The sequence below is a fragment of the Mustela erminea genome, chromosome 6, assembly GCF_009829155.1.
Source record: "Mustela erminea isolate mMusErm1 chromosome 6, mMusErm1.Pri, whole genome shotgun sequence".
In the NCBI taxonomy this organism is placed as follows: domain Eukaryota; kingdom Metazoa; phylum Chordata; class Mammalia; order Carnivora; family Mustelidae; genus Mustela; species Mustela erminea.
In genome coordinates, this window is record NC_045619.1 from 52,454,313 (window position 1) to 52,472,348 (window position 18,036).

The following is an 18,036-nucleotide window of genomic DNA, read 5'->3' on the forward strand; positions in this document are numbered from 1 at the left end:
TTGATTTGCATTTTCCTAATGATTATTGATGTTGAGCATCTTTTTTTGTGGACATTTTAATATCAGATAGTTTTTAACTCTGTGAGGACTAGGATTATGTCTGTTTCGTTTACCAGAATTTTTTTTTAAAAGACTTTATTTATTTGACAGACAGAAATCACAAGTAGGCAGAGAGGCAGGCAGAGAGAGAGGAGGAAGCAGGCTCCCTGCTGAGCAGAGAGCCCGATGCAGGGCTTGATCCCAGGACCCTGAGATCATGACCCAAGCTGAAGGCAGAGGCTTTAACCCACTGAGCCACGTAGGCGCCCCTACCAGAATATTTTTAGAGTACATAGTAGTCAATCAAATATTAATTGAATATATTATTTAATCAAATACTTTATTTATTTAGTACTTAGAGTCTTAGGTGATCTGAGATTACAACTGATTTTTGACCTTGAACAATTTGCTTCTTTGGAGGGAGGGATACTTTTCCAGGGATGTTGTGAATATAAATGTAAAAGTGAAATGGATCAAATGTAAGATGATCTTGTTAGTGTAACACAATCCCTCTTACAAACAGTACTGCTGCATGCTGACATGCAGACTTTGATGTTAAAGGAATAATTTCCTAAAACTTTTGAGCAAGGTATGACAGACAATACTTAAAATAAAAAGTTCTGTGGCCTGTAATAATTCCCAAATATCACTGACATAAGCAAAAGAGGTGGTAGGTAGTCCAAGGTCATGGCACCACACAGCTGTCCGGGGTTCAAGTTCTAACAGGTAGCTGTGCTTTTCCTAGGGTTCACTCCTGTCCATAAGAGTCCAGGTGGTTGTTAGAGCTAATAGTGGGAGAGGAGAGAAAGAAAGGGAGAAAGAGAGAGAGAAAGAGAAAGAAAGAAATAGAAGTTAAGTTTAAGGAATTGGTTAGTATGATTGTGGCAAGTCTGAAATTCATGGGGCAAGCCAGTAGGTTGGAAATTCAGGGAGGGACTTCTGTTTTAGTCTTAATGCATAGTTACTTCTTTGTGGAACTTGTTTTTGCTCTTTAGACCTTCATCTGGTTGGATGAGACCCACCTACAACATAGAGGGAATCTTCACTCAGTGTCAACTTATTACAGACTTTAATCATATTTACAAAATATCTTCATAGCAACATATAGACTAGCGCAAAGAGTTGGGCATCATTGTCTAGCCACGCTGACACAGTTGAACTAACAAAATGAAAAATCCAGGTGTTGAAGCAGGTATGTGAATAAAAATCAACTTTTTACTTGCTCAGCTGAGGGAATAGTCGGTGGCATTTAGTTAGGAATGTACACTAGGCAGATTGAAATAGGATCTCTCAAATTTAGTTGGAAACTGGTTGGAAAAAGATTTAGTAGGTCAATGATATATTCAAATTTCAATAATAATAGTTGAAACCTGGTGAGGATGACAGTTACAGAGAAAGGAGAGAAGGGTTCAGGAAGGAAGTCCTAGGGATTATGTATAGAAAAAGAACTGTCAGGAGAGAAGGGTCACGTAAAAGAAGACTGAAGGAGTGCCTAAACTCAATATATGCATATTTGTTATTTTTCTCTGGAAGCCTGACATAACTCTTATATGCCCCATCCAAGACAGAAATGAAGTCATCAGAAGCACATCTGTAGTAATTGCCAAATGGAGTAAATTCTTAATTGTACATTAGTATGTATATTTTCCTTATCTAACCTTTTTTTCATTCTCAGTCTTTTGATTCTGAGTTTATATGCTATGTCTTATCTGGAATAAATAATGTTCCTAGGAGTAAGAGGTGCCTCAATAGCTTTATGGCAGATTATAATTGTGCTTTTTTCCTAGCAGAATAAGTACCATTGGGAAGGGGGTCTCATGAGAAAAATGAAAGAAGCACTTTATTTATGATTCCCATTTAATTAGCCCTGCCTAGACTATTGACAGATCACAGAGACTTTTATTTACATGTGTATCCAGAAGTTGCATGGGAGAACTATGTCTAATATAAATGTAAATTTTCTTTGTCACATGTCTCTTTGTTAAAAAAAGAAAAACTGATTTAGCAGTTTATCAGTAGCATTTATTTGGTATCTGATATTTGTGCATTGTTTTCCTTAATATTGTGTGTGTGTGGGAGGAACCATTTTACTTTTACAAGGGACTCTACTGTCTTTTAAAATAGTGAATATAATCTGAGGTTTTTTATTTTTGAGACTCAGGACTATCATTTTATTTGTGTACTTTTGGTTTCCTGGACTGTAGATATACCATTATGCTTTTGACTTCTTAGCAGTTTTTTTTCTCCTGGATGTTTATTAATGGGATAAACAGAAAAGTAGATATGTTGGAGGAAATGCTGGCCTCCACCTGGCCCGCAGGAAGGTGGCCTCCCAGACCAGGAGGGCCATGGGAGTGGGTTGGATGGGGAAATACAGAGCCTCTGCCTTTGTGGTTGGAGAGTCTTTACCTCTTGTTTCCTGGCTATTCTTAGATGTGAATCCCAATAGGGCAGCCTGATAAGGATAAGGGCCACCCTGGGTACCTTTCCAAATAGGAGTGGACCATTGGTTGGAGGAGAGAGTTGTGCTCTTTATTTCCCTGGCAATAAACTGGTCTTGGAGTTCACTGTAAAATTATAATGGATAAAAAATTGGGGGTGCCTGGGTGGCTCATTCAGTTAAGCTACTGCCTTCGGCTCAGGTCATGATCCCAGGGTCCTGGGTTCCAGCCCCGCTTTGGGCTCCCTGCTTAGCAGGAAGCCTTCTTCTCCCTCTCCCATTCCCCCTGTTTGTGTTCCTTCTGTTGCTGTTTCTCTCTGTCAAATAAATAAATAAAAATCTTGGGAAAAAAAACCCAAAGCCATTTCCTTAAAAAAAAAAAAAAAATTGGACAGGTATCACTTGAAGATACCAGTACAAATGAAACCGTAAATAATAAGCTGGAGGTTGTTAAGCTAACTTGCCTTTTTCAGGCTGGGGACATCATCTCCTTGGTGGACATTGGAATACAATGTGGCATGCCTCTGATTCTTCACATGAAAAGTAAGACATAACATAAGAATCTTTTGAAGCTGATAAAGAGAATGTATTCCATATGAAGAAGGCTAATCTCAGTGCAGGGCAAGGTCATGATCCCCAGATGCTGCCGTATTGACGGCCACTAGGTGGATTTGAGGAACCGTAGTCATTGGTATTGATGTTGGACCTCTTCAAGACAGTGTCTGTATATTTCATAAAGTCTTCTGCAGAGCATTTCTCCAGTTCCAGATCTGGGGGTGCTGGTATCCCCTATGAAAGCCTTGCAGAGATCAGGCTGCTCCATTGGGAGAAATGAAAGGAGGGGCACCTGGGTGGTTCAGTCAGTCAAACATCTGTGTTTTGCTAAGTTTGTGATTCTTGAGTCCTGGGATTGAGCCCTATATCAGGCTCTCTGCTCAGTGGGGAGTCGTCTTCTCCATCTCCCTCTGCCCCTCCCTGCTGCTCATGCTCTATGCTCTCTCACTTTCTCTAATAAATGTTTTTTTAAAAAATGAAAAGAAATAGGGAGGCTAACCCGAACTTGCAGTTAGTTGATGGTGGCATACCAGTGTGGAAACACCCAAAGATTATGCATGGGTGTAAGAGCTGCAGGATGAAGTCAGACATGATGCTTATGTGCATCATCTCTTGGGAGTTGCTGCACAAGGACATGAGATTGCAGCCCAGGAGTGTTTTTTTGTCCAATTATAGAATCAGTGAACATAACATGTTGTGTTAATGTTGTGGCCTGCGCATTTTCCATGAGTTGATATACCAGTATTGGCCAACATTTCTACTTCCCAGTTGCCAGTGGCTTTAATATCCTATCCCGAGTTCTGTTGGGGCCCACAACTGCTTTACTCATTCAATACAGTTTCATGCAGTGAAATTCAGTCATATCAGTGAACAGATGATGTTCAAGACCTAAGTGTCAGGGAAGGCACCAAGATGGCTTTGGAGTATTAAATGTCCTTGACAGGGTGGTCCAAAAACTACTTGGTCTAAATACCTTAATTTATCTAAATACCTTATTTTATAATGCCTCTCTCAAGGGAAACTGGGGAGGCATTAGGTACTCTGGTGCGACTTTTCTTATGTGGAGCTTTTCCTTTGAGACTTTTCAGTGACCACATCTTCAGTTCATATTTAGACTAAGGCTCAAGAGGGCATGTTCTTTTTTTAAGAGGTCACGTTTTTGTCGACAGCTGTGGAACAATAACACAAGGGGTCAGAAGCCTCTAGGCACTAGTCATCCCCTTTGCTGATTTCTTGGGTCTTGGCCTGATGCATTGCCACATTTGAGAGCTCTCCCCTTGCTTTTCCACAGGTACAAGTCATACTCTTAAGTGTATCTCCCATGTTATTTTATTCCTTCCCTGCTTTCCTGTGATTGATGCCTTGAGACCCTGGGTTATGGGGCAGGTGTGAGTGTGGCAGGCATGGCAGGCTAAGGTTTGGGGTTGGGGCTGTGTGTATGTGTGTGGTGGTGCATCTGGCTCGTGATGTTCTGGTCTTATGGTGTACATCTATGGAACAGGCCCTTCTGACCGAGACCCTGGAGAGTGTGTGAATGGTGCATGAGGAATCACTTTCAGTCGTGGTGCCGGAAGCCATCTGTATGGTCATTCCTTTCTCTAGTTCTTACCCTCATTCTTTTTTCTGTGTTAGGTTTGCCATGTCATCTGGGGTGATACTAGGAATTTTTTTAAAGTAGGCTCTATGCCCCAATGAGGCTAGAACTCAGGATCCTGATATCAAGAGTTACATGCTGTACTTCTGAGCCAGCCAGGGGCCTCAGGAATTTAATTTTTGAAAAGTTTTGTTTGTTTGAAACCACCTGTTAACATTTGTTAGTAAAACTTGAAACTTTTTGCTTCTTAGGGAAATTTTGAACTGTTGTCTTACTCGTGATACAAGCTTTTGCTCATGATGCAGATTCTGAGAAGCAGCACTCTGTGGAAGAAAGTCCTTTTTTGTATTCTAGTAAACAGTCTGTTGAAAAAAGTTCTATTTAAAGGAAGCATGAAAACCTTGAGTAAGAGTATGCTATCCCCTGACTAAAATAAATTTTAGTGAATGGACCCCAGCATTTAATGTTTTTTTAAGTTGCTTCATTCTTGAACTATTTATTTATTTATTTTTAAGATTTTATTTATTTATTTGACAGAGAGACACAGCGAGAGAGGGAACATAGCAGGGAGAGTGGGAGAAAGAGAACAGGCTTTCTGCAGAGCAGGAAGCCTGACGCAGGGCTGGGTCCCAGGACCCTGGGATCATGACCCCAGCAGAGGCAGACCCCTTAACGACTGAGCCACCCAGGCACCCCTTGAACTATTTATTTTGATTAAAGTTGCTATATAAATGATTTCAGTGTTGATACTTCTCTAGTAAAACAAGTGTTACTATCTCATTATTTAAAACATTCCTATAAATATGTTTGTAATAAAATAAATATGACAAAATAAGGGAGGAAAATTGCATAAAAAAACTACAGATATATGAATATATAGAGTTAATTGTGTTGGGAAGGATCAGGATATACTGATGATTAGTCTTATCTATTTTATATCAAGGTATTTAATATATAATTAAATATAATAGTATATAATATAGGGAATGACATTGAACATGATGTAGAAAATGGGACTTGTACTAAGTGATCTGCTGTAATTATAAAATAGCAGTGGTAGCTTCCCCAGTGGACGATGGAGAAATTTTGTTTCATGGGAAGTTGTGAGTTTCTATATTTCTAGTGGTATAAAAAGTTTTTATTTGAATGAAAGGGAAAAGGCATCATATTACATTATTCATTTTTTATTTGTATAGTTAATATATAATCACAGCATTTATTTGTGTGAAAGCCAAGAATCAGATTTCTTTTTTCTTACATATAAATATTTTATTTGTAATATAAATAATAAATATAATATAAATAATATAAATTATATTTTATTTTATATATTAATATATATAATATGATATATAGTTTATACATATTAAATATATATGTTATAATATGATATAAATAATAATCAAATAATGTTTTATTATATATAAATATATTTTTTATATTTTATTTTATATATGTATATATAAAATAAAACATTATTTGATTACAATCGCAGAGAGATTACACAAGCAGGGGCAGAGAGAGAGAGAGGGAGAAGCAGGGAAGTAGGCTTCCCACTAAGCAGGGAGCCCAATGTAGGACTCCATCCCAGGACCCTGGATCGTGGCCTGGGCCGAAGGCAGATGCTTAACCGACTGAGCCACCCAGACACCCCGTTAATATATATTTTTAAGTAATCTCTATGCCTAATGTGGGGCTCTAACTCAGACCACCAGAATCAAGAGTTGCACACCAACTGAGCCCAGTAGCCAGGTACCCCAAATAGATTTTTTTTAATATGAGGAAGTGAAACTTATTTTCATATATACAGGGGAGCCCCACAAACATGAAATTCCTTAAGTAGAATTCTTTATTTACTCTGTGAATTTTGTCTTTCTGTATAGAAAGAATCGGCATTCAGGAGGAAATAATTCAAGAGAAGGAAGACCAAGCAGATCAAGATGTGTAGCTCTGTGGCAGCCAAGTTGTGGTTTTTGACAGATCGTCGAATCAGAGAAGACTATCCCCAAAAAGAGATTTTACGAGCATTAAAGGCCAAATGTTGTGAGGAGGAATTGGACTTTAGGGCTGTGGTGATGGATGAGGTGGTACTGACAATCGAGCAAGGAAACCTGGGTAAGTCTATACTAAGTAGTTTAATGGAATTTTTCCTTAAAATATTTTGAATCCACATTTTTTAGGAATAGTTTGGAGGAAGGAATTGTTACTAGCTTTATCATTATGAAGTATCATCTAATCTTAAAATCTAGCATTTTTTTTTTTAAGAGAGAGAGCACAAGCCTCTTAACCAACTGAGACACCCAATATTATGGCACCCCCAAATCTACTATATGTTATGGAAGAAATAGAAACAGTAGTACTTAATGAACCTCTTGCTTTATTATGTGGGAAATAGTTGGGAGAGAAATTAAAGATGATCTACTAATTTTTTTCCCATTATTGCTGCCTTCTAATTTTTAAAGACCTTGTTTATAAAGTGCTCATACGAGAATTTACCTCATGGGGGTCCTTTTAGTAAACTCATCAAATTCCACATGTGAGGGGCGCCTGGGTGGCTCAGTGGGTTAAAGCCTCTGCCTTCAGCTCAGGTCATCATCCCAGGGTCCAGGGATCAAGCCCCGCATCGGGCTCTCTGCTCAGCAGGAAGCGTGCTTCCTCTCTCTCTCTCTCTCTGCCTGCTTCTCCGGCTACTTCTCTGCCTACTTGTGATCTCTGTCTCTCAAATAAATAAGTAAAATCTTAAAAAAGAAAAAAAATACTGTAAAAAAAAATTTCACATGTGATTCTTACTTTCTTTTTTCTTCATAAAATATTTTTTACATATAGTATAAAATACTAATAGAATTTTATTCTTTTTGCTGGTTAGAAATGTCCTAATGATTTGACTCAGTTGGTGAGAAGTCTGGTATTTTCAGTATTTCATGTTTGGTTTTGGGTTATAAGGGGAAGATATCTTAGAAATACAGAAATTCTTTAGAACTGACTTAGGAGTCTTTACATCTTTAGAAAGTTAAGACTTTCTTTTTTTAAGATTTTATTTTTTTATTTGACAGAGAGATCACAAGTAGGCAGAAAGGCCGGCAGAGAGAGAGGAAGAAGCAGGCTGTCTGCTGAGCAGAGAGCCCAGTGCAGGGCTCGATCTCAGGACCCTGAAACCATGACCTGAGCTGAAGGCAGAGGCTTAACCCACTGAGCCATCCAGGCACCCAAAAGTTAAGACTTGTTATAGCTAAGTTGGTCATTTCTGTTAAGGAGCATTATATGGTGGCATATACATGGCATTTTTAATTAACTTTCAGAAAATACTTCATAGTTTACTGATAGTATTAGGGTATAAGACAAACACTTAAAATAGATTCTACATTACTCGCTTTGTGTCTAGAATCATAATGAGATCATGTGTTTTAATTTTCTCATCAGTAAAGTGGAGAGAGATGGTTATTGTGAGAATATTATTCAGTATGTAAAGAGGGTAGTTTCATTCACACCTTAGTTAATGGATCTAGAATCTTACTTGATAACATGTTACTGTGGTTTAAGTAGGTAGAATCTCTTAGCAGTTACTCTTTACTCTGCCCTCTTGACATTTAATTCATTCTCAGTACCTTTCAGCAGTTACTGTTTTGTCAGCTGATCTTTAATATGTAAATTAATTTATATCAAAGACGTAATAGAAAAACAGAATGTTCCCCATTTTAGTATAAATGATCCTCATGCTAATTTAGGATCAAAAGTTATTGTTGCTGTAGAAATAACTTCTTTAGAACTGAACTTTTTCTAGATTATTTCACTTTAGTGTATAAGTAGTTACTACCTTTACAGGAAAGATGCGCAGTATTTTATTTCAGTCAGGCTTTCTTTTTTTAATGTATACACCTAGGTCTAGCACTTAGTTATTCAGATTCTAGAGATCTGGGATAGAGCCTCTTTCTTTCATTCTTTCATAAATATAATGAAAGTATTTATTATGTGCTAGTTAATTGGTATGGTGTGCAAAATGAAACAGGCTAAGATTAACATTAATCAAGTGATCATGCAAATAAGTGTAAAATTGTTATAACTTTGGTAAATTATAAATAGAGTGGATTTGCCCCCGTGCCCTGTACTGTACCTATGACAGATACTCCTGATCAAATAAATTAAAATCCTGAATCTAAGGCTCCTGGGTGGCTCAGTTGGTTAAGCATCTGCATCTTAATTTCAGCTCAGGTCATGATATCAGGTCCTGGGCTCCAGCCTCTTTGGATTCTGTGCCTAATGGGGAGTCTGCTTAAGATTCTCTCCCTCTGCCCCTCCCCCTGTTCATGAACATGTGCCTTCTTTCTCTCTCATATAAATACACATTTTATCTCTAGAATAAAAAAATAAAATTCAAAATCTGTCACATGCTTTTAGAGTTCACAGCTTTTCAACATAAGTGCATGTACAGTTGTTGAGATTGGAGTCAGAAATTTGGATACTGTATTGTGTTAGGAGCCATGCTCTTGAAGTATGTGTGAGAAGAGGCTTAAAGGGCGGTGTGGTACATAGCTCACTAAACACCACTTCCACAGGGTTAGGGTATATATTTCTGTGTTTTATTTATTTATTTTTTAAAAGACTTTATTTATTCATTTGACAGCACAAGCAAGGGGAGCAACAGGCAGAGGGAGAGGTGTTATTATGTTTTAAAGGTTGGAAAACCAAAGGCTGCATAACATGTACTGGCAAGAATATAGAGAAATTGGAGCCCTCCTACATTGCTAAGGGGAATATAAAATAATGTAGGCTCTTTGGGCAAAAGTTTGGCAGTTCCTCCAAAGGTTAAACGTAGAATTACCATAGAATCCATCCCACTCCTGCATATATATCTAAGAAGAATGACACATATGTTTGGGAGTGATTAAGATGGCTTGGTGTTACTTCTTCTTTAAATGTTTGGTAGAATTCACCAGTGAAAACATTTGGTGCTATGTTTTTCCTTGTTTGGCGATTTTGGATTATTGGTTCAATATGTCTATTCTGATTTTTTAAATTTTTTAATGATTCAGTCTTACTAGGTTGTATATTGGCAGGAATTTATCCATTTTTTCTTGGTTATCCAATTTGTTGGCATAATTTTTCATAGTTGTTTCTTATAAATCTCATTTATTTTGGTGACGTCCATTGTTAATATCTCCTTTCATTTCTAATTTTTGTTACTAAAGGCCTCTCTTTTTTCTTAGTCTAGCTAAAGGTTTGTCAATTTGTTGGTCTTTCCAAAAGTTAGTGTTGATTTTTTTCTGTTTTTTCTATTTCAGTGATGTGTGTTCTAATCTGTATTTTTCTTTTTCTCTTCATGGTGGGTTTAGTTCTTTTTCTGCTTGTTTATGGTGTAAGGTTAGGTTGTTGATTTGAGATTTTTCTTAATGTACATTTTTTTTAAGATTATTTATTTATTTATTTGACAGAGAGAGAGAGAGAGAGAGAGAAAGAAATCACAAGTAGGCAGAAGTAGGTAGAGAGGCAGGCAGAGAGAGAGGGAGAAGCGGGCTCCCTGCTGAGCAGAGAGCCTGATGACAGGCTCGATCCCAGGACCCTGGGATCATTACCCGAGCTGAAGGCAGAGGCTTAACCCACTGAGCCACCCAGGCACCCTAATGTGCATTTTTTTTAAATGTGCATCTTTATAACAGTACACTTGCCTCTTAACACTGCTTTCACCACATACCATAAGTTTTGGTGTGCTGTGTTTTGCTTTTGCTTTAAGATACTTTCTCATTTCCCTTGTGACTTCTTTTGTCTCATTTGTTTTAAGTGAGTGTTATTTTTAGGGGCTCCTGGGTAGCTTAGTTTGTTAAGTATCCAACTCTTGGTTTCAGCTGAGGTCCTGATCCTTAGGGTTATGAGATCAAGCACTGCATCGGGCTCAGCGCGGGGCATGGAGCCTGCTTAAGATTCTCTTCCTCTCCATTCCCCTCAAATTAAAAGTGTGTTACTTAATTTCCAGATATTTGTAAATAGTTTCCTTTTGTTAATTCATTTCTAGTTTCATTCCATTGAACTTTAACAAGAAAAGATACTTGGTATGATATCAGTATTCTTAAATTTGTTGAGATTTATTTTGTGGCTTAAGATGTGATGTATCCTGGAGAAAATTCCATTTGCCCTTGAAGAATGAGAATTGTGTTGATAGGAGTATTTTTTATATGTTAGGTCCATTTGATATGTAATGTTTCTTCCAGTTACTTTGTTTCCTTATTAAATTTTCTGTTTGTTTGCTCGATCCATTATTAAAAGTGTAGAGTATTTGGATTTTTCACTTATTGTTAGTGTCCATTTCTCTCTTTGGTTTCTCACAGTTTGTTTCATACATGGGGGTGCTGTATTGGGTGCCTGCATATTTATAATTGTTATAAGTTCCTGGTGAATTGACTCATCATAATAATGATGATTATCTCTTGACAGTTTTTTCTCTTATAGCCTATTTTGTCTCATAAGTAGGACCACTTCTCTCTTCTGGTAACCATTAGCATGGAATATCTTTTCTTAGCCTTTCACTTTCAGCCTTTGAGTGTCCTTACATCTCAAGTGAGTCTCTTGTTGATAGCATATATGTGGGCATTGTTTTTTTCTTTTAAGATTTTATTTATTTATTTGACAGAGAGGTAGAGAGTACAAATAGGCAGAGAAGCAGGCAGAGGGAGAAGGGAGAGGGAGAAGGAGACTTCCTGACAAGCGGGGAGCTGGATGTGGGACTCAATCCCAGGGTCCACAGGAAGATACTTAACCGATTGAGCCATCCAGGCCCCGCCCAGGCATTGTTTAAGGTCCATTTTGTCCCTCTATCTTTTGTTTGTTTTTGTTTTAAAGACAGATGTGGGGAGGGGCAGAGGGAGAGACTCTCTAGCCGACTGACTCCTCACTTGAGTGTAGAGAGGGATACAGGGCTCCATCTCACAACCTGTGAGACTACATCCTAAGCTGAAACTAAGAGATGAGTGCTTAACTGACTGAGCCACCCAGGCACCTCTCTGATACTTACTTTTAATGTGATTACTGAAAAAGCAAGACATTTTATCATTTTCTATATGTCTTATACCTATTTTGTCTCTTTTCCTCTCTTGTTACCTTCCTTTGTGTTTTGTTAATTTGTTGTCGTGTCATGCTTTAGTTCCTTATTTATCTGTATGTATCTTCTGTAGGTGTTTTATTCATCATTATTGTGAAGATTATATAATAAATACATAGTATGGTTTTAATTTTATTTTAGGTGATAAATTTGTTCATATATAAACTCTACCCCTATGAATTTCCCCTAATATTGTGTTAATAATGTCACAAATTATATCTTATATTTTGTATTCATTGACAGTTTTATAGGCATAGTTATTTTGTATGCTTTTAACTTTTTAAATTTTTAAAAATAAGCTCTAGGCCAATATGGGGCTTGAACTCAGGACCCCAAGATCAAGAGTTCCATGCTGTTTCTACTGAGCCAGCCAGGTGACCCTGTATGCTTTTAATTTCAAATGCTATACCAGTAATAACACTGATTTATGCACTACCATTAGAGTATTTTAGGATTCTTTATGTATTTATATATTTACCTTTACCCAAGAGCTTTTTTTTTTATACTTTTGTGTTGCCTTCTAGCATTCTTTATTTTTAAAGATTTTTTATTTATTATTATTATTTTTAAAGATTTTATTTTAGTTTTTAAAATATTTTGTTTATTTATTTGACAGAGAAAGAGAGAGACCACAAGCAGGCAGAGCAGCCGACGGGGAGGGGGGGAGTAGGCTCCCTGCTGAGCAGAGAGCCCAATGCAGGGCTCTATCCCAGGACTCTGGGATCATGACCTGAGCCGAAGGCAAAGGCTTAACCCACTGAGCCATCCAGGCACCTCAAGTTAATTTTTTTTTTAACTTTTATTCTTTTTCATTTCTATTATTGGACTTTCCATTTCAGTCTGCGATTACTCCTTGGTGTCTCTGTTGGGATTTTTGTTAGTTTTGTTTTGTATTTTGGATCTGTTGATTTTTGCATTTTTTTTCAACCATGGTTTTCTTGATTTCCTTCTCATGTTTTAGTTCTTTTAGTATCTTTGAGACAGTTGTTTTACTTCATTTGAAAGTTATACTTACCTGTTGCTTTGAAAGGCTATACTTTCCTGTTTCTTTGTATGCCTTCTTAGTTTTTGTTGAATATTGTACATTTGAATCTAATAATGTAGTAACTCTGGAAATCAGACTCTCCTCCTTCCCCAGGGTTTGTGTTTTTGTTTACTGTTCTTTGTTTTCTTATTGTTATAGATGGTCTGTGTCCTGCAGATTAGCCTGGGCTGTAAATGGAACGTCTTCTCAGGACTAAACCTTTCCTTGTTATGTATGGTCACTTTGTAATTTTTCCCATATATGCAGGGTTTTTTTTTTTTTAATTTTTTAAAAAAAGATTTTATTTATTTATTTGACAGAGATCACAAGTAGGCAGAGAGAGAGAGGAAGGGAAACAGGCTCCCTGCCCAGCAGAGAGCCCAGTGCAGGGCTGGATCCCAGGACTCTGAGATCATGATCTGAGCCGAAGGCAGAGGCTTTAACCCACTGAGCCACCCAGGGGCCCCTGCAGTTTTTTTATAATGTCCTAGTCTTTCATGTCTGGCTCCTGAAAGGGGAAAATGACAAGACATAAGGGAGCAGAGAGGTTATTTGAAGAAATAAATCCCCTGGAAGTCATTTTACCTGGAAGGGGAGGGGCTTATAACCATGGGTGGAGATAGTACAACAGTGACAGCTACTGCCCTTTTGGTTTGCAATTCTGTGATCAAAAGTTGTAACCAGTAATCAGAGGAGAGGTCTTCAATATCTGAAGGACAGGGTCCTTTTAGTGAACACTGGCTTCTGCAAGTTGTCAGTTGCCCCAGGAACAGGTGCATAGTGTGCTTTAGGGTTGACTTGGGGACTCTAACACAGTTATATATGACAGATTTTTCAAGTGCAGTAAAAGTCTAGGGGTGGCTGACCGATTCCTGGTGTACCCTACTCCACCCTTCCCAGAATTGTCTCTTATTTTTTTTTTAAAGAATTTATTTGAGAGAACAAAAGAGAGAGCATGTGTGTGCATGAGTTGGTGGGGGGATGACGGGGTGAGAGAGAAGCAGACTCCCTGCTGAGCAGTGAGCCCAATGTAGGGCTCCATGTGGCGCTCAATTTTAGGACCCTTGAATTAGGAGGCAGAGAGGCTCTTAAGTCTCTAAGCTACCCAGGCACCACTGTGTTGTCATTTTTTATTGCTTCTCTGTCTTTTTCTTTTTTGCTTTGTATTTTATTTTGGGAGTAAATTTCTTTTTATGTATTTATTTATTTATTTTAATTTTATTTATTTGACAGAGATCACAAGTAGGCAGAGAGGTGGGGCGGGGGTAGGTGGGGCGGGGGTGGGGTGGGCGGGAAGCAGGCTCCCCGCTGAGCTGAGAGCCCTATGTGGGGTTTGATTCCAGAACCCCAAGACCACAACATGAGCCAAAGGCAGAGGCTCAGCCCACTAAGCCACCCAGGTGCCCCTTGGGAGTAAATCTCTTGCTGGATATATATATATTGTGAATTACTCCGTGGCTTGCCTTTTCAGTCTGTTAATGGAATCTTTTGGTGGGTGGAAGTTGTTAATTTTAATTAGGTACAGTTGATATTTCTTTTTTTATTTTTAAACATTTTATTTATTTGAGAGAGAGAGAAAAAGCATGAGTGGGGGAGGGGCTGAGAGAGAAGCAGACTCCCTGTGGAGCAGAAAGCCCTGGGACCTGGGATGTGATCCAGGATCCTGGGATCATGACCTGAGCTGAAAGCAGATGTTTAACCAGCTGAGCCACCAGGTGCCCTATATTTTTTTGGTTAATGCTCTTTGTGTCCTGGTTATGAACCCAAGAATTCCTTTGAGACACATACTGAAATATCTACTTGATAAAATATGACGATGTTAAGTGAAATTATGAAGTTGGAGAAAAAGACATACTGTATGGTACCATTTTCTAAAGGAGACCTATATGTAATTATAACCTTTGCTGGGACCCTGTGATTTTATACTTTACCCATGAAGACCTTTGTTGTCTTCTTTAGGAAGAGATGGCAACAACTTGATTTATATTCTCCAGAACTCATTTCATACCTGAAATAGTCTGTAATCTCTTTTTCACATTGTCTCTGGAAAGATGTTCAGTCTGGAAATTTGAGTCTAGTTTTCTCTCTCTCTCTCTCTCTCTCTCTTTTTTTTTAAGATTTTATTTATTTTTTTGACAGAGATCACAAGTAGGCAAAGAGAGGGGGGAGGAAGCAGGCTCCCTGCTGAGCAGAGAGCCTCACGTGGGGCTTAATTCCAGGACCCTGAGATCATGACCTGAGCCAAAGGCAGAGGCTTAACCCACTGAGCCACCCAGGTGCCCTAGTTTTTTCTCATTTTTAAAAATGGTTTTGTAAGAAGAAATCAGTTTGCTTTTATATCTATTGCTTTACTTTGGTGTTTGGTTTTAATTTCTAGATTTATAAATTACCTCATTTTAATTAGACATATACTTTGTTGCCACCGCCCATGTTCCACCCACCCCACTCTTGATGTTATAGTGCTGTCATAAAATTGATTTGGTTGTTTGAAGCAGTTACTGCCAGTGACACCTCAGCTGGCCCTAATTTATTGGTCTAATTCCCTCTTTTGGGCAGTTTTCCCCCATTGTTGCATTAGTTGACAAACCTATCCCCAAATAACAGTTATTTCATATAGTTAAAATATTTTAATTTATTCTGAAGATTTTCCTTAAACATTCCCAGGAAGTTTCCTCTTAGCTGATTGCTAAGGAAAGAGAAAGGAATAGTTTGAGAGTAGTACTATATAAAGCATAGCACTAGGCACATATATCTCGTTTTTTCTCTTTTTAAAAATACTAATAGCTTTCTATTTTTATTTATTTATTTAATTTTTATTTATTTATTTATTTTTAAAAGATTTTATTTATTTATTTATTTGACAGACAGAGATCACAAGTAGGCAGAGAGGCAGGCAGAGAGAGAGGAGGAAGCAGGCTCCCTGCTGAGCAGAGAGCCCGAGGGGCTCGATCCCAGGACCCTGGGATCATGACCCGAGCCAAAGGCAGAGGCTTTAACCCACTGAGCCACCCAGGCGCCCCTAGCTTTATATTTTTATTAATTATTAAGTGACATAAACAGTACTGCAATATAAAGCAAATATCATTGGATAGTTTTACCATCCATAAATCAGTGCTAAATACATACACAGAAATGAATTGTAACAATACTGTTCGCTAAATTATTTTTTGCTTATCAGTGAGTGTTAGCTGTGTGCCAAGATAAGTATTGGACATACAGAGTTTAGCAAAATAGCCCTGTTCTAACTGCTTCATGCCCTCTTTAAGGTAAGTGGGAGACGTGGACATTATAGAAAAGATGAAATAATTATTCACTTAAGTGGTATAAAAGAAAAGTAAAGTGTGATACGGGAATAAAATGTGATCTATGGAATCAGTAATCAGATGGAACCAGTGGAATTGACTTTATTTTTAAGATTTTAAAAAATTTTTAAAGTAATCTTTATACCCATATCGGGGCATGAACCCACAACCCTGAGATCAAGAGTGGAATGCTCTACCAACTAAGCCAGGTTTCCCCAATGGAATCTAATTTAAATTTAAAAATTAGGAAAGGCCTCTCAAGGAAGTGAAACTAAAACCTAAAGATGGGTGTGCCTGGGTGTCTCAGTGGGTTAAGCCTCTGCCTTCGGCTCAGCTCATCATCTCAGGGTCTTGGAATTGAGCCCCGCATCAGACTCCCTGATCCTTGGAGAGCCTTCTCCCTCTCCCACTCCCCCTGCTTGTGTTCCCTCTCTCCCTGTGTCTCTCTCTGTCATATAAATAAATAAAATCTAAAAAAAAAGTCTTTAAAAATAATAAAACCTGAAAGATGAGTAGGCATTATCCAGAGTTACAGTGAGAGGGAGACTATATGTGTTGGTTTTAGGTAGTTCTGGAAGAGGAATTGCTGTTGTCAGACTGTCCTCCAGAAAGTTTGTATTACTCTGTCTTTTTTCAGTATCCTTTTCATTGTGATTGTTTGCATTTTAATGTTAGACAACAATGGCCCTGGTTGAATCACTTTTCTGCTTAATCTTTTAGGAACTTGGACTGTGATTCCAAACCCAGCTGGACAGTGAGATTTACAGTTGAGTATTTCCTTAAGTCAGAAAATAAGTTGAGTATCAAAGGAAAAACCTTTTAATGTCTTCAGTCGTCAGGAAGAAATATCTTTTCTTTTTTGAGCTCAGGTCCTCTACTCCCATTATCAAAATGGTTGGGAGCTTTGATTATGTTTTTTCTCCATGCTCAATTGGTCTGAATGTTTATTAATTCTCCAGTGGATACTTGAATCAAATTTTGTCTTCTCTAACAGCACCAAATGTGCCTATACCAGTCAGAAATCAGAGCAATTGCCTATCCCATATCCCTTTCCAAAGTAGTTCAGGAAAGTGAAGCAGTTGGATTAGTTGTACCTTTAATGCTTTAAACTTTCTGATTTAGGGATCAATTTTCTTAGGCAAATGTCTTTTTTACATATGATATTGAATATTATAGATTAAGGTATGAATAGATAATGTATGTTCATATGAATAAAAGTTACAGTGATAATTTACAGAGAAGAAGTGAGATAAATTAAGAGATGTGATATTCTGGCAAGTAAAAAAGCAGGTTCTTAATTATAGATGCCATGTCAAAATAATTCCCTTGGTTATGATATAGGATGAGATAGTGATGAAGACGTTGAGTATCCCTGGTCAGTGCCCCCAAACTATGTTCATTAAAGATAATCAAAACTGTCTTACCAAATACTATTAAGTTGTATGGACTATATAAAATGTAGATAAAGTTGCTGGTTCAGTTCTTGGCCTGTGGTACATTCTTATTTGTTGGCCTTCAGTATCTATCCCCCCCACCCCCACCCTGCTTTTGTAGAAACACCATACGGATTTTCTTTTGAGAAATTCCCTCTTCTATGTTGTACAGTCTTTTTTTTTTTTTTTTTTAAGATTTTATTTATTTTACAGAGATCACAAGTAGGCAGAGAGGCACGCAGAGGGAGAGGGGGAAGCAGGCTCCCTGCTGAGCAGAGAGCCCAATGTGGGCTCCATCCCAGGACCCTGAGACCCTGATTTGAGTTGAAGGCAGAGGCTTAACCCACTGAACCACCCATGCACCACTATGTTGTACAGTCTTGGTGGGACTGTAAGTCAATGGTGCCTTGCCCCTTGATAGTCAAGCTAGGTAGTAGTTTGGAAGTCTTTGTCCCTCTCCACCCTCCTCCCCTGCCTTTTTTTTTTTTTTTTTAAGATTTTATTTATTTCTCTCAGAGAGAGTACAAATAGTGTTGGCAAGCAGAGGGAGAAGTAGGCT

At 38.0% G+C, this 18,036-nt stretch overlaps 1 protein-coding gene across 8 annotated transcripts in view; it reads left to right on the forward strand.

Annotated features, from left to right (window-relative positions):
* RIMKLB (ribosomal modification protein rimK like family member B) overlaps window positions 1-18,036 on the forward strand; it is an 80,594-nt gene that overhangs the window by 15,862 nt on the left and 46,696 nt on the right. For 7 of the 8 annotated variants that reach the window (XR_004286835.1, XR_004286836.1, XR_004286837.1 and 4 more), the window contains one exon: window positions 6,512-6,743. Coding sequence is in view for 5 of the 8 variants with exons in the window: in XM_032347185.1 (XP_032203076.1) it covers window positions 6,569-6,743 (175 nt within the window). In the remaining 3 variants the exon portion in view is untranslated. Of the gene's footprint in view, window positions 1-1,034; window positions 1,232-6,511; window positions 6,744-18,036 lie in introns of those variants that run through there. The other variant, XM_032347183.1, reaches the window with a different exon arrangement.